General features: G+C 43.5%; 1 protein-coding gene across 9 annotated transcripts in view; it reads left to right on the top strand.

The window, feature by feature from the left end:
* LOC109717836 (tetratricopeptide repeat protein 5-like) overlaps nucleotides 1–25,156 on the top strand; it is a 119,979-nt gene that overhangs the window by 25,573 nt on the left and 69,250 nt on the right. For 8 of the 9 annotated variants that reach the window (XM_020243771.1, XM_020243768.1, XM_020243769.1 and 5 more), the window contains exons 9-11: nucleotides 18,863–18,920; nucleotides 19,020–19,134; nucleotides 19,826–19,895. In XM_020243771.1, coding sequence (XP_020099360.1) covers nucleotides 18,863–18,920; nucleotides 19,020–19,134; nucleotides 19,826–19,895 — 243 coding nt within the window. Of the gene's footprint in view, nucleotides 1–18,862; nucleotides 18,921–19,019; nucleotides 19,135–19,825; nucleotides 19,896–20,339; nucleotides 20,445–25,156 lie in introns of those variants that run through there. The other variant, XM_020243775.1, reaches the window with a different exon arrangement.

The following is a 25,156-nucleotide window of genomic DNA, read 5'->3' as shown; positions in this document are numbered from 1 at the left end:
TACAAGTAGTCACAATCCCTACAAAGCCCTTCACAAACTGCCAAATTCCAAAATGCACAAAAGTAGTTCGCAGCACTGCGTACCGGTACGCGGGCAGGAGTACTGGTACCCGACAACAATTCCCGCAAACCCGAGCCTCTGTTAAGCAAACAGATTGCAGTGTACCGGTACCCGAGCGATGCAGTACTGGTACCAGGCTCCAGTACCGGTACTCGGGCGATGCAGTACCAGTACTCTGCCTTGCAGAGCTCAAACCTTAGAGCACCATTCTCGGTTGCGCGACGGGATTTCGGTACCCCTCCTTGGTACCGGTACCCAGCATTCCAAAACTTGCAGTTTGGAGGTTTTGGTGTTACGTACTCACTCTCGCTCCTCAAGATGCGAGTTATAGGTCCGAACACAGTCAACTACCCTCAAGAATATCAGGAATAGCTCGAAATACTATTCTAACACTGGAACCTTGCAATTTGCTAAAGTTCAGTGTGCTACATTCTGGGTACCTCACATCCAAGGAATCATGTGTCGCTGTGCCTTACTGTCACGGGGTTAGCTTTTTCGCCTTGAAAATCCTCGCGCGGCGCTCAAGTGTCGCACACCCGAACCAGCCTTCTCGAGTCCTCTACACGGACAAGTCTCCCAGACTTAACAACGGAATACCAATCCAAACATTTTACCAAGTTTGCTCCTCCACAAGAATTACAGCCCGACCCTTCGCCTGTAATCGAACCCCTCGTCGGACTCCTCGAGTTCTCAATGAGCAACCCCAATACCGAGGTTGGCCACCAAGCTAGGTGCATCCCGTCTTGCCAACCGATCTCTCCTCGAGAGTGCTTCATAACCGAATGCCTTGCTGCCTTCATCACTAGCCCCAAGGACATTACAAGTTTTCCCCTAACTTGTTCCATTATGAGTCTAGCCAAGTGTCTCGCCTCCCACGCATTTCGCTCCCGTGACTTAATCCGCACACCTCTAGCGTCAAGGTCCAGGCTTCGCAACATCGCATGCCATGAAGGGCACTCATAAACATATGTTCCTCACCATCGTTCCTCAGGCGCCTGACAACGTCCATGGCCATACCGCATACGCGGCCTGCTTGCTCGGTCCAACGGCATACCTCTGAAATGCCACCCAAGTGTGCGCCACAAGCTCGCCCGTCTCCCAATGCCTGCGACTTAGCGTGACACCCCGCACGCCCATGCTTCGCACTTCCGTGCTTCGCATCCAACCCGTACGGCTCTCGTGTCCCAATGCTCCTGGCAAGGTAGCCAACAAGTCCACACCGTGCTTCTCGACCGACCACTTGACCCTTGCTTTGCTATGGCACTCCGCGCCCTTGGTTCCCATAGATTTGCCTCGTAAGGCCCCATACAAACGAACCGGCCTCACTCTGCATCGCTAGCCACTGGCCCCTTCCTTGGCTCGGCCACGCCTGGCCGCTCACACCAGTGGTCCAGTCCATCAAGGTTCACTATACGGATACCGATACCGCTTGCCTCATTGGGTTCCGCCCCTCGAGTCTCGTAGACCTCTCGTCATACGAATTCTCCCTCGGCGTGCCTCCTTTTAGCGCTCCTATTGAGTTCCGCCTCCTTGGCCTTCATGGGAGCCGCGCCCCACGAATCCCCGTGAAGCACACTTGCCTTCGCGAGCCTTTGTCCTTTACGGAGGACCATCCGTCGCTAGACTATCCCTCATCCGCTCGTACGCTCTACTTGTGACACCCCAATAGTCTCACATCGCACTCTACTTGTGACACCCCAATAGTCTCACATCGGATGGGAATGGGGTTGTCATTGGGTTTATAAGGGACTTAGACACTAGTAATAATAACTGGGCTTAAGCATTTTGGACTGTTGGCTAGGCCCAACGAGTTATTATTGCTAGTGGGCTGGGTCGTTATATTTGGTATCAGAGCCGGTTCACTAGCTGGACATGTTTGACGAGTCTTGGCTGAGCCAGGGTCTGGATGACGGGCTAGCGAGACGAGTCTCACATCGCCTAGTGATCTTAGGCTGTGTGTGATTGGATTGACGAGGACGTCAGGGCCTTAACGGGGAAGTTTGTGACACCCCAATAGTCCCATATCGGATGGGAATGGGGTTGTCATTGGATTTATAAGAGACTTAGACACTAGTAATAATAACTGGGCTTAAGCATTTTGGGCTGTTGGCTAGGCCCAACGAGTTATTATTGCTAGTGGGCTGGGTCGTTACACTACTACAGAGATCCAAGTCGGCATAAGGTAGCGCAAGCGAACTTAGGAGGAAAGCCTCCCGGTATTCCCCGCTCCGTAATGTCGTCGACCTCTCGCGTCTCCGACATTACCCTAGGCCCGTGTCCCTTCAACCGTCCAATATCTAGACACGGACCGCTTGGCTTGGCCACTCCGCTAGCCAAGGGACGACCCATGTCCTATGGGTCGACGGGGGAGTTGGGGCCACTTACGAAGTGTCCACCCCTCCTCTAATACCCTTACGAGGCATCCACTCCTTTGGCACCCCGGGGGTACAAAGGTGCTCACCGAGGGGTACGTTTTGAGCCCCCGCATGCGGCACCTATTTCTATGTCATGGGGCGGACCATTGCTAGGGAATTGCCTCTGTTGACTTGACAGTGACTTCATCCTGATGGAACGCCTCAACTCCGCAACTCCATAACTTCGTCAACCCAAGTGCCTACCAAATGTGGCCCCCAATGGTGTCACGGTCGAGTCCCAGCGATCGACCCGTGACATGCTCCCCAACTTGAACCATCGACGTTCTCGTCGATGCTCCACTACTTCAAACTCCGTTGCTAGCAATACTACTCTTCCAGACCAGAGCCACCCACGGCCTTGGCATCACATGCCACACTGACTTGCCATTGAGTTCGTCTGCTCAACAACGCTTCTCCAAAGTCCATTGGTCCTCCCCGACCAAGCACTTCATACACACATTCTGTCTTTCCTTGAGTTAGAGCTCCCCAGCCTTGGTGCCTCGCTCGCACCACACTAACTCCTTCACGGAACCAGAATTCAATACTGCTAATCCCTCGGATTGCAAGGTTCTACTGACACTCCTCCATACTTGGTTCTCTCCATCGGAGCTACTCGGCCTCAACGCCTACTTCGCCCTGACTCAACCAAAGTTCCTCGAGTCTAGTAGCTAACCTTTTAACTCCATCTCATGGAAATAGTCCTCCGACTAAAACTTCCCCTCTGGGATTCAAGGTCATATGTCCATCTCCCTTGGAACTTAGGGGTTAGACTCCAAACGCCCCTCGTCTTGGAGCCCTACACGCGAATCAGCCCGCTGCTCGTCTTCGCCTTTGCCCCTTAACATACCTTGATAACATCAGACTTCATGCCTCCCCTAGGCACTGACGACGGATCCTCGATCCGACGTTCCCAGTCTTATACGGCGAGTCCTTCCACTCGAACTCCCGCTTCATAGTGTTCGGCGAGTTTCTCCGCTCGAACTCCCGCTTCCATTGTATTAAAGATTTTTATCTTATTGAATCTTATAGGTACAACTCTTGTGGGTACTTGTGCCATTCTCGTGCCCTTTCCGCAAACAACTTTTGCCACCCCAATGCCTCCACAATCGCACAACGTCGAGCTCCCCCATGGTCTCCTCAAGCTTTCAAGTCTTTCGTCGGGACTAACTGGCATCGACTACTTTCTGCTTTACTGACTTTACCACGGACTCTTGTCATGCCTCTTGACTGCTTTACATTTCGACTACTTGTTGGTGCATGGCACCTTTAGCCTTTGTCCCACAAGTCGCTCAAGCCCCTCTTCATTAGGCTCTCACAGAATTCCACTTCGATTCGCAATCAAAGTCTTCGGCCAAGTTCGAGCCTACCGGACGCCTTGTCTCTTTTCGCTCGCAACTTGCCATATCCCAACTCTAGGGAAACCACCCTTATGAATGATCGCTGAACGGAACTCAGTTCACTCTCTGCAACAACCTAGGTTCAACGCCACTCTAGGTTTACTATGTCACAACCTAGGTTACAAAACTCTAGGTTTACTAGTTCAACCTATGTTTACTGACACTAGGTTCAATATCACTATGTCCGACCTATATTTGTTAACACTAGTTTCGATATCATTCCTGTTCAACTTATGTTTACTAACACTAGGTTAGATGCCACTCGATCTATTTCACATGCTAATTGTCCAATTAAGCATTCTACATTACCATTTCCCATTGTCGAGTTCTCTACTCAATTTAGAGTTATCAACCAAGTTCATATCTTGTGAATCTAGCATGATATCTTATATCAGTACGCACTTCATCTAACATTCATTTTTATATGAATATGTCATCTAGTTCATATGCATACATAATCTCACAATGCTAATCATGCATCTATGCAGTTATCTAGTATTATGTACTTGCTCATTATGCATTCTATGATCTCTATATCTTTTATATGCATTTACTTAGCATTTGCATCATATTACCAACGTGCACTAATTAGCATTAGCTACATGCACCATTTACATGCCTCATTTACATTTATATGCATCAACATGAATTCTTAACTTTCTTAGACATAAAGGCGACCCAGTCGCTTCGGTAAACACAACCCACCTTAACTCGCGTTTTGATTGCTTGTCGACACTTGCAATCGGCCTCCCGCGGCACCCGTATCCGGCACGGTCCGATATCGCAACTGTGCCACAACAGTGCTCCGCTTCGCAGTCCCGAAAATTATAGGTCTTCGGTTATGTGCCACGGTGCTCCAAATCCATTTCCACGATTTTACGACGTCGCCTCGGCCTTCCAGGCGGAAACGAAGCTAAATCTTCAATTTCTTCAATATCTTTGTAACGGCTCGACGGATTGCCGAACCGACTTCGCCAACGTGTTCGTTTACCTAGCAATTAGGTTTACAGAGGCCTAAATGAGATCAAACCCCTATATTTACAAAAATCCCATTTCGGAGCCCTAGATTCCAATTAGGCAAAAACCTATCTTTAAATCTCTGGATTCGAGCATTTATCACCTATTTAGCATGCTAGGAATCCAATTAAACCATTTCTAGAGATCAAAACCCCATATCTAGGGATCTACCATGAGAGGCTAAGAAGCTTACCTCTCTAGGTTTGCTCCAAGCACGAGGAAGACGAAGGAGAGGATGAAGATCTTCTTCTTCTTCTTCTTTCTCTTCCTCTCCTTCCTCTTCTTCTTTTTCGTTTAGAGAGAGAGGAGGATGGTGTTGGGGTTGCAAGGATGAGAGGGAAGAGAGAAAAGACCCATTTCCCTCATCTATACACTCACATGAGTGCAAAATTGCATAAAAACCCCTCAACAATGCTTTTCTCACAACAGCCCAAAATGGGCATTTTCGCGTTCGGGGACCGGTCCTTGCGATGAGGGACCGGTCCCAAGAGACCGGTCCTTGGCTGAGAGACTGGTCCCCGAAAGTCCAGAACTCAGCCTCAAGGACTTAGCCAAATTTTCAGCATTTTCGCCCGTTTTTGGCCGTTTTCGCTCGTTTGACCTCCGATTATTTTCAAATCGAACCGAGACTCTCCAAACATGTTTTCAAGCATGTTTTCATCATCTTTCCATCCACGCTAATGCCGGATTTAGCTCACGGTCCAATATAGCCTTTCGGGTTTCGTTTCCGCGTCTACGCGCACCGAAACGCCCGAATGCTCCCGAACCTCACCGAACTTCATCGAAACCATTCTAATGGCTCTCCAACCAAACGTACACCGTAACTTCATGATTTTACAAGTCCGGTACCTTACAGTATGTACTCCCCAACCCTGAGTCGTAAGCACCTCTGCACAACTCAGGTTCCTCGGGCATTCGCAATACCCAACTCCGCGGCAACCCCAACCACGGACTGCAAACTGATTCTTCATAATCATTGCCCCATCGTCTGCCACACGACTAAGGCCTTAACCATTTCTCCATCCTGGGAATGACTTGGAAATCCTCACAGGGTACCGACATGAACTTGGCTTTTGCCCCACCACGAGTCCACACCAACAGGCACCTCCCTCGCAAGACCCGCAATAGTCTGGGCCTCCGAGCTCCTCGCTGTTATCTGACTCTCATCCATGCGTAGTGTAAGTCCGAACCACCCGGCTTCACCCATCGCAAAGAATTAGTGGGTAGCACCAATATCCATCATAACTCAACTCCGCATCTCTCACAAGCGAAGTATTGCCCCGATGCATAGTCGGCTCCAAGTACCTTCGTCAGAGTGACTCTGCTCACTCCAACGTCGTCGCCAAGGTCGCACCTTTCGGCCAAACTTCCATCCCAAAAGAGCTCAACATAGCTCTGATACCACTTGTCACGGGGTTAGCTTTTTCGCCTTGAAAATCCCCGCGCGGCGCTCAAGTGTCGCACACCCGAGCCAGCCTTCTCGAGTCCTCTACACGGACAAGTCTCTCAGATTTAACAGCGGAATACCAATCCAAGCATTTTGCCAAGCTTGCTCCTCTACAAGACTTACAGCCTGACCCTTCGCCTGTAATCGAACACCTCGTCGGACTCCTTGAGTTCCCAACAAGCAACCCCAATACCGAGGTTGGCCACCAAGCTAGGTGCATCCCGTCTTGCTAACCGATCTCTCCTCGAGAGTGCTTCATAATCGAATGCCTTGCTGCCTTCATCACTAGCCCCAAGGACATTACAAGTTCTCCCCCAACTTGTTCCATTATGAGTCTAGCAAGCGTTTCGTCTCCCACGCGTTTTGCTCGCGTGACTTAATCCGCACGCCTCCAGCGTCAAGGTCCGGGCTTCGCAACATCGCATGCCACGAAGGGCACTCATAAACATATGTTCCTCACCATCGTGCCTCAGGCGCCTGACAACGTTCATGGCCATACCGCAGACGCGGCCTGCTTGCTCGGTCCAACGGCATACCTCTGAAAAGCCACCCAAGTGTGTGCCACAAGCTCGCCTGTCTCCCAGTGCGAGCGACTTAGCATGACACCCCGCACGGCCATGCTTCGCACTTCCGTGCTTCGCATCCAATCCGTACGGCTCTCGTGTCCCAATGCTCCTGGCAAGGTAGCCAACAAGTCCACACCGTGCTTCTCGACCGTTCACTCGACCCTTGCTTTGCCATGGCGCTCCGCGCCCTTGGTTCCCATAGGTTTGCCTCGTAAGGCCCTATACAAATGAACCGGCCTCACTCTGCGTCTCTAGCCACTGGCCTCTTCCTTGGCTCGGCCACGCCTGGCCGCTCACACCATTTGTCCAGTCCATCAAGGTTCACTATACGGATACCGATACTGCTTGCCTCATTGGGTTCTGCCCCTCGAGTCTCGTAGACCTCCCGTCATACGAATTCTCCCTCAGCGTGCCTCCCTTTAGAGCTCCTATTGAGTTCCGCCTCCTTGGCCTTTATGGGCGCCGCGCCTCACGAATCCCCTCGAAACACACTTGCCTTCGCGAGCCTTGTCCTTTACGGAGGACCATCCGTCGCTAGACTATCCCTCATCCGCTCGTACGCTCCACTACAGAGATCCAAGCCGGCATAAGGTAGCGCAAGCGAATGTAGGAGGAAAGCCTCTCGGTATTCCCCGCTCCGTAATGTCGTCGACCTCTCGCGTCTCCGACATCACCCTAGGCCCGTGTCCCTTCAACCGTCCAATACCCGGACACACGGAACGCTAGGCTTGGCCACTCCGCTAGCCAAGGGACGACCCATGTGCTATGGGTCGACGGGGGAGTCAGGGCCACTTACGAAGTGTCCACCCCTCCTCTATATACCCAACGAGGCATCCACCCCTTTGGCACCCCGGGGGTACAAAGGTGCTCACCGAGGGGTACGTTTTGAGCCTGCGCATGCGGCACCTATTTCCATGTCATGGCACGGGCCATTGCTAGGGAATTGCCTTTGTTGACTTGACAGCGACTCCATCCTGACGGAACGCCTCAACTCTACAACTCCATAACTTCGTCAACCCAAATGCCTATCAAATGTGGCCCCCAAAGGTGTCACGGTCGAGTCCCAGCGATCGACTCGTGACATTACGACACGGGGGCGTGCCGTACCGTGCCCCCAAGAAGGGGGCACGGTACAGGGGGGGTCTTGGACCCCCCAAGACCCCCCCCTCTGTCTCGTGGCAAGCACTTGTGTGCCGCTCGAGACAAAGTGGCATGCAGGTGCGTGCAGCCCAGTTTTTTTTTTTTTTCCTTTTTGGTTTTTTTTGTGGCCATTTCTTTTTTTCTTTTGTTCTCTAGGGTATCGAGCCCCCCCCCCAACCCACCTATATTGTCTTTCTTTTTCACTTTGTTGTCTTTTTTTCTTTTTTTTTTTTTTGCTTTTTGGCGAATGCCTTTTTTTTTACTTTTTATATATCAATATAGGAGCAAATTTTTAATTGACATATCCGATCCATCAGTCCAAGCCTGTAGCCCACCACTGACATCTCTTTTATCTTCGCAAAATATTTTGTCAAATTTGTCGCACTGCGAAGCTTTCGGTGAATCAAGGGAATAAAAATCGATCTCCTAAACAAATTTTGATTAGATATTTTTAAAAAGAATAAAAGAACAAAAACTATGGATGTAATATCGGGATATATGACTTTCTCACAATACTAGCAATACTTATATCAACATTGTCAAATAAATCTTGTATCTGCAGATAATAATATGCCATATGATCAAACGCGACGATATATGTAGAATTAAGCAATCATCTCTATGTAAAGATGTAAATTTAAATAATTATTGTACTTGTGAATTTTATTATTGTATTTTAATTTCTATTCTACATTAGGTATAGTTGTACTTTACTTACAAAAAGCTTACATGCATATTAATTGATGAGTATAGTAAGGTATATATAGTAAATATTCATAATTATTTATTTAAATCTTTCAAAATAACATTATAAGAGTTTATTGGAGCCAAAAAAATTAAAATAAGTCCGTGCCAAAGCGTGTCAGTAGGAGGTCATGCGTATCTATCAGCACGCAAGCGTGCCACGTGTCGGTACGCAAGCGTGCCTGTGCCGTACCGTGCCAGGGACATAACGGCACACCCCCGTGACACGGCACTTTAAACCTTGCTCATACCCCCCTAAAGATATTGCAAATCGAAAATTTACTTATTAGGTAAGTCAAAAAAATTATAATTTAATTTTTTTTGTTTATCAATATACAGACAAAAGATTTGTCCGAGCCCTCTGCTTCCACCACAGACATCTATTTTTTCTTCACAAGTTATTTTATCAAAAATTATAGCACCGCAAAATTTTTGGTGAATTAGGGGAACAAAATCGAACTCAATAAACAAATTTTGAGGCACATCAAACATAAAATTTTATTTTTGCGCTATAAGATTTAAAATACTGATAAAATTAAAGCTAAATTAAATCAATTGATACTTAAATTTATTTAATTTATTTGTCATATAATTTATTGTTTAATTTTTTTGATAGATCTACTAATTTTTTGAAAAAATTAATAAAAATATAATTTTTTCAAATAATTTTTAAAATTATTTCTTTGTATTTAGTAAAAGAAAGATTGTAATATGGTCAAAAGAAAAAAAGAAAGATATCTTTGTATTTAAAAAATTGTAACCTATAAAATTTTCTATTTCGCATCAGGTATAGTTGTACTTTACACACAAAAAAGCTTACAAGTATATTAATTGATGAGTATAGTAAGCTATACATAGCAAATATTCATAATTATTTGATTAAAATTTTCAAAATAACATTATAAGAGCTTATTGGAATCAAAAAAATTGAAATAAGTCCGTACCAATGCGTGCCAGTAGGAGTTCATGCATACATATCCATCGGCACGCAATCGTACCATGTGTCGGCACCAAAGCATATCAGTGTCGTACCATGCCAGGCAGACAGCGGCACGCCCTCGTGCTACGACACTTTAAACCTTGGACGGCGATTATAACGATAACCATTCGCCTGACGCTTGGTCGTTTTGGCGGTAAAGGCGACAACAACAACAATCCGCTTGACGCTTGTTCGTCGCGGTAAATAAAGGTGACAATGACAACCACTATCTGCTTGACGCTTAGCTGTCGGCGGTATAGACAACAACGACGGCGACAACGATTCGCTTGACGCTTACTTGTTGGCAGTAGAGTATTGCGGCGACGACGACAAAGACTATCCCCTTGATGCTTAGTCATCGGCGGTAAAGAAAGGTGGCAACAATGACTATCTGCTTGATGCTTAGCCGTCGGCCGTAGATAAGGGCAACAGTGCAAACCATCCGTTTGACGCTTAGTCGTCGATGGGAAGCGCCATCAAATTATTGATTGCCGCTCTTTTTTAATTAGTTTTTTGTCAAAGATAACTTGTCCATGATGTATGTTTATGTGCACGTGCCAAGTGTTAGACAAAATGCCAAAAAGAGTTTGTGCATAGCCTATTGCTTATGTGCGCGCGCGCCAAGTGTTCTATGAAATGCCAAAAATGGCTTGTGCATAATGCATTACTTATGTGTGTATTAAATGCTCGATGAAATTGTAAAAAAAAGTTTATGCATGATGCATATCATATGTGCATCAATTGTTCGGAGAAATGCCTTGACGGGACACTAATCATAAGTTCGCAATTGTTTGCATTAAAAGAGAGAGAGAGAAAGATGATAAGTGTCGCTTTTCTCTTTTTAGTTGTATTCATTTTTGTGCACCGATGTACAAGAATAATGAAAATGAAAAAGCATAGTGTTTTGCTAATTATCATAATCGACTACCTTAATCGGAGATTGCTTAAATGCGAAGAGGCGTAATTAATTAGAAGTCTCTATGATTCCTAAGGAGAACCCTTAATCTTGGTTTTTCTATATATAACATTTTAACCCCCTCGCCTCGTGCGGCGCTTTAAATTTTTAACACTCTCACATATGGTACTAAGCGACTATTTCCTTTTAGGTTTTTTGCCCCTCTGTATCATTCTTAATCCCTAGTTGTCTTAATTCCTCCTTTATGGAACGATAGAGCTAGTGTTGATCGATACCTGCGGAGTACGGCATCTCTCTCTACCTTCCATTTCTCGGTGTTGTCCCGATGTAGAACCCCAATCGTGAGGGTGAGCAGACCCGCCATACAGATAAAATTCAAGGTATATATATAGTAATTAAAAAAGCATATGGGCATATATGTTTAGAGAAACTCAACCGATTCCAACTTTGTCGTCACATCGCAGAGGGGATGGTCGAAGGGTTTCGAGTGGACGCAGTCACATATGGTGTCGCCACCATAGTTTGAGATCTGCGATGGCTGCTTTATAGAGACAATCAATGTTGACGCCCAAAAGTGGCGGAATCGGAGTGGTGACAGCGATGATGGCGATTGGTGGTGGCGGCGGCGGTAAAGGAGGGATCAATTACTTACAATTAAGCTAATTAACCACTAAATTAAAAAAATAGCAAAAAAAAATTCTTGTCAGTCGATGAAGTAGAGCATGGAAGGCTTGACTCCCTTCGTGATGTTGAAGAACTTGATGACGTGCACCCAGCGGTCCTACCTCTTGAGGCCGTGCATGACATGGTCGCTGCGATGAGGTCGTGCGAGCACCACCCGGTTGTCCGGGATAGTTGTACATCTCGGGCTTCTTCGTCCTCCTGTTCCTTTCCCCTTTTGTCTTCGCCTGCTCCTGCAGGGTTTTGGAGAAGGCGCTATAGAGGGGGCTCGGGAGAGAGAAGGAACGAGAGAGCAAAACCTAAAATTGTGGGCGGTGAAAGAGATCCTGCTGTCGAAGAGACGCCGCCTTTGCATCATGTGTCGTCGCCGCCCCCTTGACGTAGAAAGAAGAGAGGTGGTTTGAATAGCGAGTAACGGGGAGAGAGAAAAGGAGAGAGAGTCAGAAAAACCCAAGAGAAGGACCAAAACTGCTGCGGGGGTAAGAGAAAAGGCCAAATAGAGGAAAGAAAGAGATAAATGACGATGGATAATGAGGTGGGGAAGTAAAAGGTCATGCGAGAAAGGTTATGATGGAAGATGAGGTGGGGAAGTGAAAGGTCATGCGAGAAAGGTTCGAAGAATGGGATGAGCTGGTTTGGCTAGAAAAGGTGAGAAGGCACAAGGCAGTTTTAAAAAAGAGAATAGCTGGTTTGATTCAAAGAAAGAGATAATCCGGCTCAACAGAGGGGAGAAGTCGGTTCAAAGAAGGTAAAGAGTGAAAACTGAACCGAACCCAAGAGTGAATAGAGAAGAGAAGCCGTTCAAGGGAGAAGAGGAGCGAAGAATAGCAGGTGGAGCCCACACCCAAGAACGAAGGTGGTGATAATATTTAAATAAGGTTCAAGGGAATAGAAAATTTGGTTTGTTATAGAAAACCTAGTTCAAAGGTGAAAAAATATTACTGGACCGAACCCAAGAATGAATACTCGGTTCAAAAGTGAGGAAATATTACTGGACCGAACATAAGAATGAAGAGAAAAGAAAAAAGATAAGAAAATATTACTGAACCGAACCCAAGAATGAAGAGAAAGGAAAAACCAGACTGAATCCAAAAGAGAATCTGACAAGTAAGGCCCACTCCCAAGAATGAATGTGGTGATGCCGCGTGTGCAAGTTATTGAGGATTAATATATAGGTATAGAGATAATCGCCTAAAGAGAGGAGAGAAGTCGATTCAAAGATGGTAAAGAGTCAAATCTAGACCGAACTAAAAAATGAATAGAGAAGAGAAACCGGTTCAAAGGAGAAGAGAAGCGAAAAATAGCAGGCGGAGCCCACACCCCAGAATGAAGGTGGTGATAACATTTACATATGGTTCAAGAGAATAGAAAATCTGGTTCGGTTTTAAGTATATAGAATGCTCGATTCAAAAGTGATGAAATATTACTTGACCAAACCCAAGAATGAAAATCCGATTCAAAGGTGATGAATTATTACTGGACTGAACCTAAGAATGAAAATCCGGTTCAAAGGTGAGGAATATTACTGGACCGAACCCAAGAATGTAAATCCGATTCAAAGGTGAGGAAATATTACTGGACCGAACCCAAGAATGAAGACAAAAGAAAAATAAAAGGTCAGGAAGTATTACTGGACCGAACCTAAGAATGAAAAAAAAAGAAAACTCTGGCCGAACCCAAAAGAGAATCCAGATCCAGAAAATAGGACCCAATCACAAGAATGAAGGTGGTGATGCCACGTGTTCAAGTTATTGAGGATTAATATATAGGTATAGATGTTTACAAAACATGTCATGGTTTCCAAATATATCCATCTTCAACTATTTTAAGGTTAGTTTCAAATTTCATCTTTCCAGGATAATCTGATTACATATGCTATCTAAAATACAAAATGGTGTAACTATCTCAAGAAGAACTATCTATCACAGGTCCTTACTTTGCGTTGCGCTCCACCTCGTTGGACGCATCTGAAAAATAGTGGGGTGAGAAACTATAAAATTTGCTAGTCGGTACGGCATGCCGTCGACGGCAACCCATCCCCAACTAGGTGAACAAAGAGTTATGATGATGTGGGTTATGTAAACAACTAATAAGCAATGGTGTGTATCATATGCCAGAATAAGTGATATCTACAACTCGTGTCATTGTATAGCATACAAGATTTTACTCTTGTATCAACTAGTATACCATGTCATTAATCTGACCCAATTCTGTCCTGTTTAGGAAGAAACCTGAGCAGTTCATACTCAGTGCCTTGTCTAGGAAGATACTCGGACTAGTGCCAATGCCCTATCTAGAAGGAGATGCAGGAAGTTAATGCTCGATTGCTCTATGTAGAAGGAGATCCAGACTAATAAGTTGAGTACGACTGCTCTTTCGAAAGAGCTCACTGTACCTCAGAGTGGCCAAACCATCGAGGCAACGAAGGGAGCATAGCAGTTTTCGGCAAATCATCATGCTTATGATCAATGTGATAGTAGTAGTCCAAAACAACCATGACATAGTTCTGCATTGTCTCAAGCATCAGTCCATGACTAATTCCTATGCTGCTACTACTTTGTCCGCAATGTTCCTTTGGTCAATTATAACTATCTAGCATGCTCCTAGTCCTGTTACTACCACAGCAATGTCACAACAAATATTTGATATAAGCAGGATGTGATGATTAAGTAAGCATGCAATCAACGTATGAGTATGCAAGAACTTGAGAGACAATAACAAACAAGGAGGGGGTTAGGCAAGTTTCGGCGAACCAGGGAGTCACTAAGCCAACTTTGGAGAGAGTACCCTCATTACAATGCTCGCACGACATACTGCTCCTTGAACCTCGCTCAGTCCTAAGGAGAACACATATAGCTCGGACATCACACTATTGTCTATGGCTCGATTCATGACAAACGAACGGCATAGGAACTCAACTTTGTAGTTCCGGATGTTGAGGTTTTGGAACTTGATGTTGAGGTTCTGGAACTAGCAGCGAGTTACGGAACCTACTGTTAGGTTCCACAAAAACAGAACTATTCTGCACTGTTTTATTGGCTGGTTTTAGAACCAACATCCCAGGTTTTGGATCCAGGCCCCCAAACTGCACATTCATAAGCGGTAACTCTGTGAAATTCGCAAAGTTGTGATAGCGATTCAATTAGAACCAACTCTAAACTTCTCGAGGCAGTTGGAACGCATTAAGGTGAGGCATACGGAGCACGAAACAGCAAAAACCTATGATCAATTTTATAAAATAGACCTTTTACACCGAAAATGATGATGGTTCCCACAAATCGAACAAGAAAACACCCCTTAGCGATTGCTTACAAATGCTCGAAGGAGACATTGTTCTCCAAATTGAGAATGAATGCTCATAAAGCTTAGGGGTTCACACAAAATAGCTTTGGAAAGACCTAGGGTTTCCAACCCATTTCAAAATCAAGCCAAAAACACCTCCAAATTAATTTAAAATCTCAAAACTAAAAAGCTCTTATTCTAAATGAGAAATTCTTAAATTAAACCCAAGATTGAACCATGACTCATCCTAGTTCTTAGAGCTTCTCCCACAAGGAAGCTCCAAGTGAGTGAGATCACCACGCCAACGCTTCCAAGGCTTAATTCTTCGAAGGGAAAGCTTGAGGAGGTGTCACGCTCGGGTACCAGCGGAAGCATATCCGGGACGTGCACAGACCCGCCATATACTTGCAGTATATAAGGCGTCTGCAAAGCAAATCGACAGGAAGTAGAATATAGAAAATCCTATACTGATATCAGAGCAAAGTACAAGTCGATATATTATAAGCAAAAGAACAAAAGAAAATACAATCCAAAATCTCGTCAGAAGAGAAGTATCACAACTGTAGTTCTCGGTCCAAATCGTACATATACATCACGGGTATACAAAAAGTAGATACATTGGTAGTCTCTCTATACATAGGGATATCACCCTCGGCCGTAGCCCGAGTAGCAAGGTGATCGACTAGCATGCTCCTAGCAATGTCTAGCTAGACGCGACTCCCTTGCCACGATCCCTAGCCTCTCCTGTAGATGGCTCTGTAAAAACAACGACCAAAAGGGCGCGAGAACTACTGCCAGCCTCGGCGAATTACACCACTAGGCTCATGATGTACTAAATACAAATAAAAGCAGTAATTTTGCATGATATATATTTGCAATGCTAACAGGTAACAAGCATGTAAGCAACATGTAATGATACATTCTACAGTAATGAATCAATTGAATACATAAAGCTTAGCAATTACTGTAAGTATGAATACAACATGAACATAAGCTCGAATGTGTAAGTAACTATTGTACACTGTAACTGGGAAAAAAATATCATTTAGTAAGTTTTTCTTTCATTCATCAGGACCTACCTAAGGTAGTCCGGCTTGCGCCGCGCCTAATGGTCCCGTGGTAGTATACACTCCCCACGGCAATCCACTTCGGCACCCAATCCCGCACGGGCGAGCAACTGTCGCGTAGGCCAACTCCGGAGTGCCGGCTTGTAGGGAGCTACCCTCACAAGCGTGTGCGAATGAGCACGATGGCAAGCAAGCAAAGTCCACAGTCCAACATGTCTCAACTATCACAATTTAGCTCATAATAATCTCGCTCTCGATCCTTTGATCGGAATTTCAATATAATCAATATTGACAACAACTAGTATCCACTAGATTAATAAACATATGAGAGTAATGCTAATTTACATATGGCATTAGAAACTTTCTAGTATCATGGCACTATCATTATAGTCATAAAACATGTTCTTGTTCTCAACTTTATAATCAATAAAGTGTCGAGCATGTCATTGTTCTCTACTTTCTAGGAACATAGTAACTTGTACCAGAATGTCATTCAACTGAATTAAACATGAACATAAATACTTTATGCATGTGTGTGTCCATTCTACTTCATAGAGGTTCTATTTCATTCATCAAATGTTAAGACGATATATATATCAAACCCTTTATTAGTAAAGGCGATACTAAACCGATTCTATAGTTATATATAGAACATAGGGGAGCTTCACTTGCTCTGGTTAGGTCAAACCCACCTAGTACTAGGCTCCAAATCAGTCCAAAGGAGTCCCAAGGATCAGCTCCACTAGGTCTCAATCCTGCTGAACACAAAGCATAAATATCGTATCAAAACGACAACCGAAATGTCCGATTTCGGCGCAATTGCACTCAGTACATAGGAATAGCTTAAATCCCTGTTTTGACTCCGTTAATACCTCAAGTTAAGCTTCCAAAATCCCTCACGCATCAGCCGGAGATAATCCGAAGGTCTGTTGCAAGCCCGCTTCGAACTATTCCAAAACGGCAACAAAATCGTCAAATACTAAGAAATATAGTCGGAATTCTGCGAATTCAGTTTTCTAACTGAAATTCCTGCTTACCTTAGGTTAGAACACTTCTAGACCAGTCCCCAAGGTCACCAAGTAAGCTCCAAATAGTTCAAAAACCTGCTGCGAAGGCATCATTTCCAAACTGCATTAGTTACCTGATTAAACTTCATATAGATCCGAACTAGCTTCATAAATACTTAATCATCTTAGTCCAGCTTTAAAGCAACTTTTCACTGAGCTAGAATAGTTAATTCACAGTCAAAATAGCTCCTCTTTACTGCTGAAAACAGCCTCAATTTCAGTTGGAAGCAATAAAACCAAAATGCATCAAGTTTCAATGTTAAATCACAAACTAGAGAGAAATTGAGCTCATTCCTTTTCTAAAGCTGAGATTGAGCTTCTCTGGTACTAACCTCACGGAAAACTCAGAGAAAAGTCCTCCTCCCCACGTGCTGAAGGCATCCCTTGAGTCGCCAAATCAGCGAGCAACGAGCGCGGCGTGAAATCTGCGCGAAATGGCGGCTTTTATGTAGAGAGAGAAAAACCCTAGAGAGAGAGAGAAGAAGATGAAAGAAGCTTACTCAGAGCTTCAGCAACCTCCCCTGAGCCCCCAGAGTTGTGCTGGACTCAAATAGATGAGAACAAGATGTGAAATGATCAAAATAGCCTTGCTGCCACGTTTTACCATTGTGTACCGGTACACCATGATGGCTGTACCGGTACACCAAGCAGAAAACTGCTGATTTCGCCAGATCAGCGCACTTTCTTGCTTTTAACCCTCCAATCACTCTCTAACTTGTTCAAAAACTTGTCCAAGTCATTTAGAATATGTAGGATAGTTCCACATTTCATTCCACACACTTGAACTCCGCCATTTGCAAAAGTTCAGTGTATTACAGGAGGTATAAGAAAGATTTACTTTCCTTCAAAAATGGAGAAATGTGTGAGGAAGTGAGAAAGTAGGAGTGTGTGGAGAGGGGGAGGAGGAAGAGAGAAGAAGGGGGCTAGGGTTCCACAAGAGATCCTCTTATAGGGAGGGGAAAGACAATTACAAATAAGCCCCTCATGATATAACTTCTCGCATCATTGCCCACACCCAAGCGCAGCCCTCAGCTGCTCACATTCCGGAACATGATTTTCGTGTTCCAAAACTAGGTTATGTTGTGGAACCTTCCCCACAAGCTTCTTAGAAACAGAACCTCTTTTCTCCCTGTTCTTCTGCTTAGGTTCTGGAATCACCTAACCATGTCCCGGAACCTAACACTTAGGCTAACACTCTTTATGAGTTTTCTCGAAATTTGGGGTATTACGCCTGATCTTTGCATCATTAACTCTGTCTGTGGATCTTTTGCTAGAACATAAATGGCTTGTTTATTTTCTGCACAAAAGCATTTCACAGCTGTTTGTTACAAAGTTTGATACATCTGTGAAATTATTGGCGAGTCCTTCATTGTTTGGAAAGTTCTTTTTTCTAGAAAGTGGGATACATTTGGTGTGTTTTACAATTATGATTCTAAAATGTACTGTACTTCTGATATTACCATATGTTGGGCTTACAAAACTGAAATGAAATGGCATAACATATTGCATTAAGCATATTGAACTGCATTTCTGTTTGTTTCATTGTTCTTGTTTTGTCAATTATAGTTCCAAAAACTTGGCGTTGTTTAATACTGTTGTTGTTTTTTGTGCTTTTCTAAAAAAAGCAAATTCTATGTGAATGGATGTTCCGGACCTCCGGTGGTTGATTTTTTCTCTTGTTGTCATTGTTGGTTAGCTTATTATATGCCCAGGCTTGATGCAGAACACCATCTTCTTCAAAAAAACAAAGAAGCAACAAAATAAAAGAAAAATTCTATTTAAGTCTTTGTACTTTGTTGCCGAACAACTCCTGTAGAGTAGAGACTGAAGCAATAAGCCATCTTCCTGCTTACTCCTTGTTGAATTGGTGTTTGAAAAAGCGTAAAAGAAAAGCAAGAATACGAAGCAAGGCCCTATTATTGTGCTTAGTCTTCAAAGTGTACTTATATAAAGAATGTTTTATCTCCTTTCGGCGAATTTCTTTCTTGAAAATGAATTAGATTATGATAGAAGTGAACCAAGAATCTGCAAGAATGACTTCTATTTCTAGAGTTGCTTTAGAATCGTCCATAAATAATTATGCAGGAGCAGGTCCGAAGTAAGCGGTTAACATCACTTCTGTCATCCTTGGCTGAAGTTAATTGTAAGTGTCCTCTTTTTGGTACTTGAGCATTTTGAAGCTGTATACTTTGGTCAGTTCATTTAATTGTTCATCTATTTATTACATTACTTGCCTTTCTAGTGAAGTCATCACCCAAGAAATCCGCCATAAATGTCCTTTCAGAAGGGTTGAATAAAGCAGTAGCTGTTGTGGGAAAAGTGCTTCTCTTCGTAAAGCATGACAATATAGCACCATTGTGAGTCTTGCCATACTTGTATAAAATTTACACACCGACTTTTCTGGGTGTGCCGTCGATAATCTCTTATGGATGAACTGTATTTTACTTGCAATCTGAACCATTTCTGGTCCTCGACAAATTAGAGATTTGTGGGTCCAACTTTATTGTTTATTTCAATACATTTAATAATAATTCTTTCAGTATCTTGCTTGCTGCCTTGTATCATATTTAAGTGCTACCTTATATCATACTTTAGGTGGTGATTTTGGCTTCTTTTAAAAGTTCTTGTTACTGAAATTTCATTTCATTTTAATTTGAGTCATCTTGTTCTTCTACTGCATACAATTTTGCCATTGTACAGTAGACTAGCACTTCAATCAAATAAAGATTGAATCATTAATCTATCAATTTTAGATCTAAGTAACTTGGTTCTTCTGCGTTGTATCATTTCTATAGATTCAGTAAATCTGCTTCTATTTTAGATCCTTGCAAATATGGAACCTCTGATAGGTTTTTTGTCTGCATCAATTTATTCTTCATATTATTTATTTTTACATTAGAAGACAATTTAGTTTGTTAAGGATAAAGATAAGAAACAGAAGAAATACATAATTCCTCTCGTATATCATGATCAGCTAATGCTTCACACATTTTCCTAAACAAATGTTATGCATCTTAGATGACATTTCCTACATTCGTCATTTTACAGGTATTATTTGACATGCGATCTGGATAAGTCTTGTTTCATTTTGTCGGTATATGGACTGCACAGTGGAGCGGTAAGTATTGCTCAACATTGTTTGTGACATAATGCTAAATAATTCTTTTCTCATGTTTTGGGGAAAAAAAAGAATTTCTTAGACCCTTTTTAGTTTTTAGTTATAGCTTTTTGGTTGCCATTATTGAAATTTAATAACTGGTTTCCTTAGTTGATAACTACCATAATTAAAATGTTAATGACTAGGTTTTCTAAATTTGCTTTTCAACTAATTTTCACTCTTTAGGTTTTAGGGTTTAGGGTTAATTCTTCATGGCTGCACTTCTTTTTGTAGGATCTGTTATTTATATTACAGTTCTATTAACAAGTTATAAGAACAAAAAGGACATTTAGAAGAACTAAACAAAAGCAAATCTAGAACTTCTAATGAAGCAAGGTCTTGTTTGGTATTGTTGCCATTTTTCAGTTCTTTTTTAAAAAGTTCTACCATGGTCGGATGTGCCAGGGGATGGACTTCTACACTTGTCGTCAATGGCTAGCATGCAATGCAACCGGTCAGGTGCAAGAAGGCATCTTCAAGAAAACATGGAATTGAAAAAAGTGACCACGTTTTTTTTTTTTTTTTTTTGCCAAACAAACCTTAGATGTGTGGATTGCAAGCACTCCACCATCGACCCTCGCACTCAATGAGTTTATGTTATTAAAAAAAAAAAAAAAGTGAAGCGATACCAAACAAGGCTGAAAGAAATAGATTTTAGCCTTTTAGGACATTGTGGAGTTATTTTTATTTGTAGAACTTCCTAATAGAAATAATTTAAACAAAGGCAAAACACTTTAAACCTAGTTTGGTAATGCTGTGACTATGGCAAAAAGACATTTTGAAAAGGTGTTGCAGCAAAGACTCTGGTAAATAAGCACTGTAGCTAAAGTAGGTCACTATTTGGTAAAACAATCTTATCACAGTTCTTTGGCAGATTTTGCCATCCGGTTTTTATGGATAATTCTAAGTGTTGTGCTAGAGTTAAATGTCTATAATAAGAACGTAAAATGCCAACCCAATGTTGCCAAAGACGGATGATGCAAAACTTCTATCCTAAAGGCAATTGTAGTGCAAGCCTATATGCATAACACATGAAATAGGCAATTCAAGAATTGCTATTGATTTTGAAAATGAATAAGCCATGAAAATGAACCTTCAAAGAAAAACCAAGCAAATAAACTGGTTTAAGAATTGAAATGAGAAATAGGATATGAGATTATACCTGTGGTTCCCTTAGCATCTTTCACAATGTGCCCAACCTATTGAATCTGATCCAAAGGCCTCAATCCATTATTAGTGGCCTCTCTTAATTGCCACTTAGTTAGACCTTGGCTACAAAAATTAGGTCTAGCACGATTTCAGGGTTTAGCATTTGGACTTGGTTACAAGATAAAGGTTGGATAAGGATTTGAGGTTGAGGAGAACGAAAGATGAAAAGAGGAATAGGAAAGAGAAAAGGATCTTACTTGATGATCTCATGGTGTAGACCTGTATGGGAGAAGGAAAAGACAGCTGTGATCTTGGCAGCAGAGTAGGATTGGTTAATGTGATGTTGATGCTTCTTGAATGGAAACCACACATGGTGCAAGCTTCCGGATGCTTATAGAGAGAGAGAAAGGGGTAGCAACAACACTAATCATTCACTATTCAAAAGGAAGGGACCTGCTGGTGGATCCTTTTGGAATTGTATTCTTTTTTTGTATTTTTGCGAGCTTTAATGTTAATCCAAATATAGAAGTATGAGCATAAGAAAAAATGACAAGACAAATCTGGATTCACTCCAGACCAGGACTATTGCATGGAGGATTCGTGTCACGCCCCGCAACCGCTAGTTTGGTCGGTTCGGGCGCGCTGACCAGACGCCGAACAGACAGCACCTCTCTTGTCCGCCCAAGGCTCAACAACAGAATCGTGTACATTTTTGTCGCCCAGGATGACATACAACATACACGAAGCACCACAAGTGCGATACAAGTAAGAGCAAGAATCACAAGTAACATACAAGTGAACAAAAGAGAGATATATCTAGCTATTACATTTGACATTCAATATTTACATCACATTTACATTTTCATCTCCCAAAATGCAATACATGGTTTACAGGTTCATCTCCAATGTACATAAGTAGCTCTCCAAAATATCACAACATCTATGTACACGGGGGTACTCTAATGCAAGTAAGGAAAAGCTACTAACTACTAGGGCGCTACGCCCTTACCACGGTCCTCGCCCGGTTCAATCGAACTCGGCCCTGCAACAAAATGGGGTGAGAACTATATAAATATAGTTCCCAGTGGGTTCGGCCGCCGACTCCGCCGATCTTCCCACTAGGTCTAAGCAGGTATGAGCAGATAGATAGATAGGTAGATAGAAATGAACTGCTACATTCTACTATGCCTTCAAATGCTAACAATACATGAAGTGTTCATCTAGCAACAAACCTACTATCATGCTAGTATGCTTCGATGATGTCATGGATATAAACACACAGTTATGCAGTCTGCTAACATACACTGTAAGGAATTGGAAATCTCGAAACGCGAATTCGAACTTCGATTGAAATTGATCGAAGTCGAGTTCGGCACTCTTCGGAGAGGCCGAAGGCATCGAAAACGCATAAAGTGCATTGGAAAGGGCCTCGGAGAGCAAGCTGGTATGATTCTGCATACTTGCAGAATTTGCTCTCGGGGACCGGTCCCTGGTGGGAGGGACCGGTTCCCGTAAGCTTGGTGAGTGGCAGAAAAATGCTGCGCACAGAATTGCTCTCAGGGTCCGATCCCTCAAGAGTGAAGGACCGGTCCCCGTACGCGTAAAATTGGCAGAATTACTTTGCCCGTAAAGTTTGCTCTCGGGGACCGATCCCTCTAGGGACAGATCGGTCCCCGTACCCGAAAATGTCTTGGGTTGGGCTGTGCATAACTTGCATTATGGAGGGGGTTTTCAGCAATTGTGCATTATAAGGGCTACTTAAGGGCCATCCCTCTCTCTCTTTCTCTCATTTCCCTCACCCTATACCAAAAACACACTCTCTCTCTCTTTAAGCTCTTTTCCTCTCTCTCTAGAAGGTGAAGAAGGAGGATTTGGTGGAGATTGAAGCCAAGGGAGGGATCTTGATCTTCATCATCGTCTTCTCCACCTTGAGAGCAAGCTAGAGAGGTAAGCTCCATTGAACTACAATGGTAGATTTTTTAGAGTTTGGATTATAAGCTTTAGTAATGGATTAGTTGGAATCCTAGCATGCCTAATTGATGTTAAATGCATGAATCTAGGGCTTTGTTGGAGTATTTTGCATTAGTAGCAATCTAGGGCTCCAAAATGGGGTTTTGCTAAAAGTAAGAGTTTGATCTAATTAGATCATGTGTAAACCTAATTGATAGGCTTTTCGACGCGTAGGCGAAGTCGGTTCGACGATCCATCGAACCTGTGCAAAGTTATCGGCAAAAAGGACCTTCCGAGCTTTGTTTTCGCCTGGGAGGCCGAGATGACGTCGTAAAATCGCCGAATCGCATTTCTAGAGTCGTGACAACGCCAGAAGGTGGGTGGTGTCATCCCGAAGCAACCGGGCTCCTCTTTATGTCTTAGTGCATTATAACCTTGCATCTTTTATATAGCTAGCATTGTAGGATGCTATGTGCATTATCCGTTTCCTTATGCTTTCTAGTTGATATCATAGTGTGAGTTGAATGCTTGATATAGTGGATAGATGAGGATTGGGTCGTGACATTGAATCCTATAGTGCCGAGATAAGAGATGAACTCGATGGTTTCACAGCGACATAACGTGTCACGACCCGTGACCACCCGCCTATTTGGCCGAGGTTGCGGCGCCGCAGACAGACTGCCGAACGGACAGAGTTTCCCCTATACGTCCTAGGCGTCGCAATCAATACAAGTACAAGAAGTTCCAACCAGGAACAGTATTCAAGCAAGATTGCATAAGGAAGGTATCAAACAACATAACACATCCTATGTTATTACAAGCATTCATCACAGTTTTCATTTTACATTACATTCAACTTCCAAATGCAATTAAGTTATTACAATTATTATTACAAGTTTGATACATTGTGTTCTTTTCCCTTTACTATACCCCTAGGCTATGCCGACTCGGGGTACCGCTATCTCTGGTCTCTGGGGTAGGGCGCTATCTATGGAGCTACGCCCTTGCCTCGCGCCGCCGCGCCGCTCACGTGCGAATCTGAAACACCCCAAAACAACGTCGGGTGAGAACCAACTCCATGGTTCCCAGTGGGTACGGCCACCCAAGGGAAAAGCTCGACCGATAGGTCCAAGGAGGCACTGCAATCATGTTAGTCCAAAAACATCTACAGATATATATATATCATAATGTAATTATGCAACTAACAGATAACATGCCTCGCAATATGCAATAAGAATATTATGCAACTATGCAACTGTATAAACTAGTAGATTTGTTGATTCTACATTCACTTTGCTAACTTTAGCTCATTTCATTCAATTCTAAGGTTTCTATTACCTTAGGTTCTCAGTTCAAGTTCAACTTGCTTCTAAGGTCTCTATTACCTTAGGTTTTTGCCTCAATCACTAGCTTATAAGGTTTCCATTAACCTAATCAAGCTAACCACCCGACTCGGCCTCGAGTCAATCATCCGCGGATAGTTCGCGCACTGGCTGCAACTCAGCCTGGCTGCCGTCACAGCCTACCGCAAATCTGACTTAACCATTTGGTGGCGAACTCATCGCATCGAACCCAACAACAACTCAAGTCATGACTTAGCCATCTGGCGGCGAACTCATCGCACCTCACCCAACAATGGTTCAAGTTGTGACTTAGTCATCTGGCAGCGACCACATCGCTCTTACCCAGCAAGGTTCAAGTCAATCTAGGTGGCATCATCCGATAAGCTAATGGGTGAGGAGAACCACACATACCCAATTCCAGCTTATTCTCATGGCATCTCGGGCGAGGAGAACCACACATACCCGTTGAATCACTGCCAGGCGAGGAGAACCACACATACCTGCAGTTATGATTCCTTTGCCATCTCTTTTACCACAATTTCCACCGCTTCTTTTGCGGCCACATCACTAGGGATTCCGGAATCCATTTCACAACTCAAGGGTTGGTCTCAAATCCTATAGTATCGACCTATCTAGGTCTGATGTCTTTTCCACCCTAGGTCCAATTGACTCTAGGTTCAACGCCTCTATCACATAACCTAGATTTACTTTAACTCTAGGTTCAATCCATAACCTATGTTCTTTAACGCTATTTTAGATGCCACTCATGATTCATTCTAG

The sequence above is a fragment of the Ananas comosus genome, linkage group 11 (genome assembly GCF_001540865.1).
Source record: "Ananas comosus cultivar F153 linkage group 11, ASM154086v1, whole genome shotgun sequence".
NCBI classification, from domain to species: domain Eukaryota; kingdom Viridiplantae; phylum Streptophyta; class Magnoliopsida; order Poales; family Bromeliaceae; genus Ananas; species Ananas comosus.
Note: the sequence above shows the minus strand (reverse complement) of the source record. Positions and strands in the feature narration are given on the sequence as shown.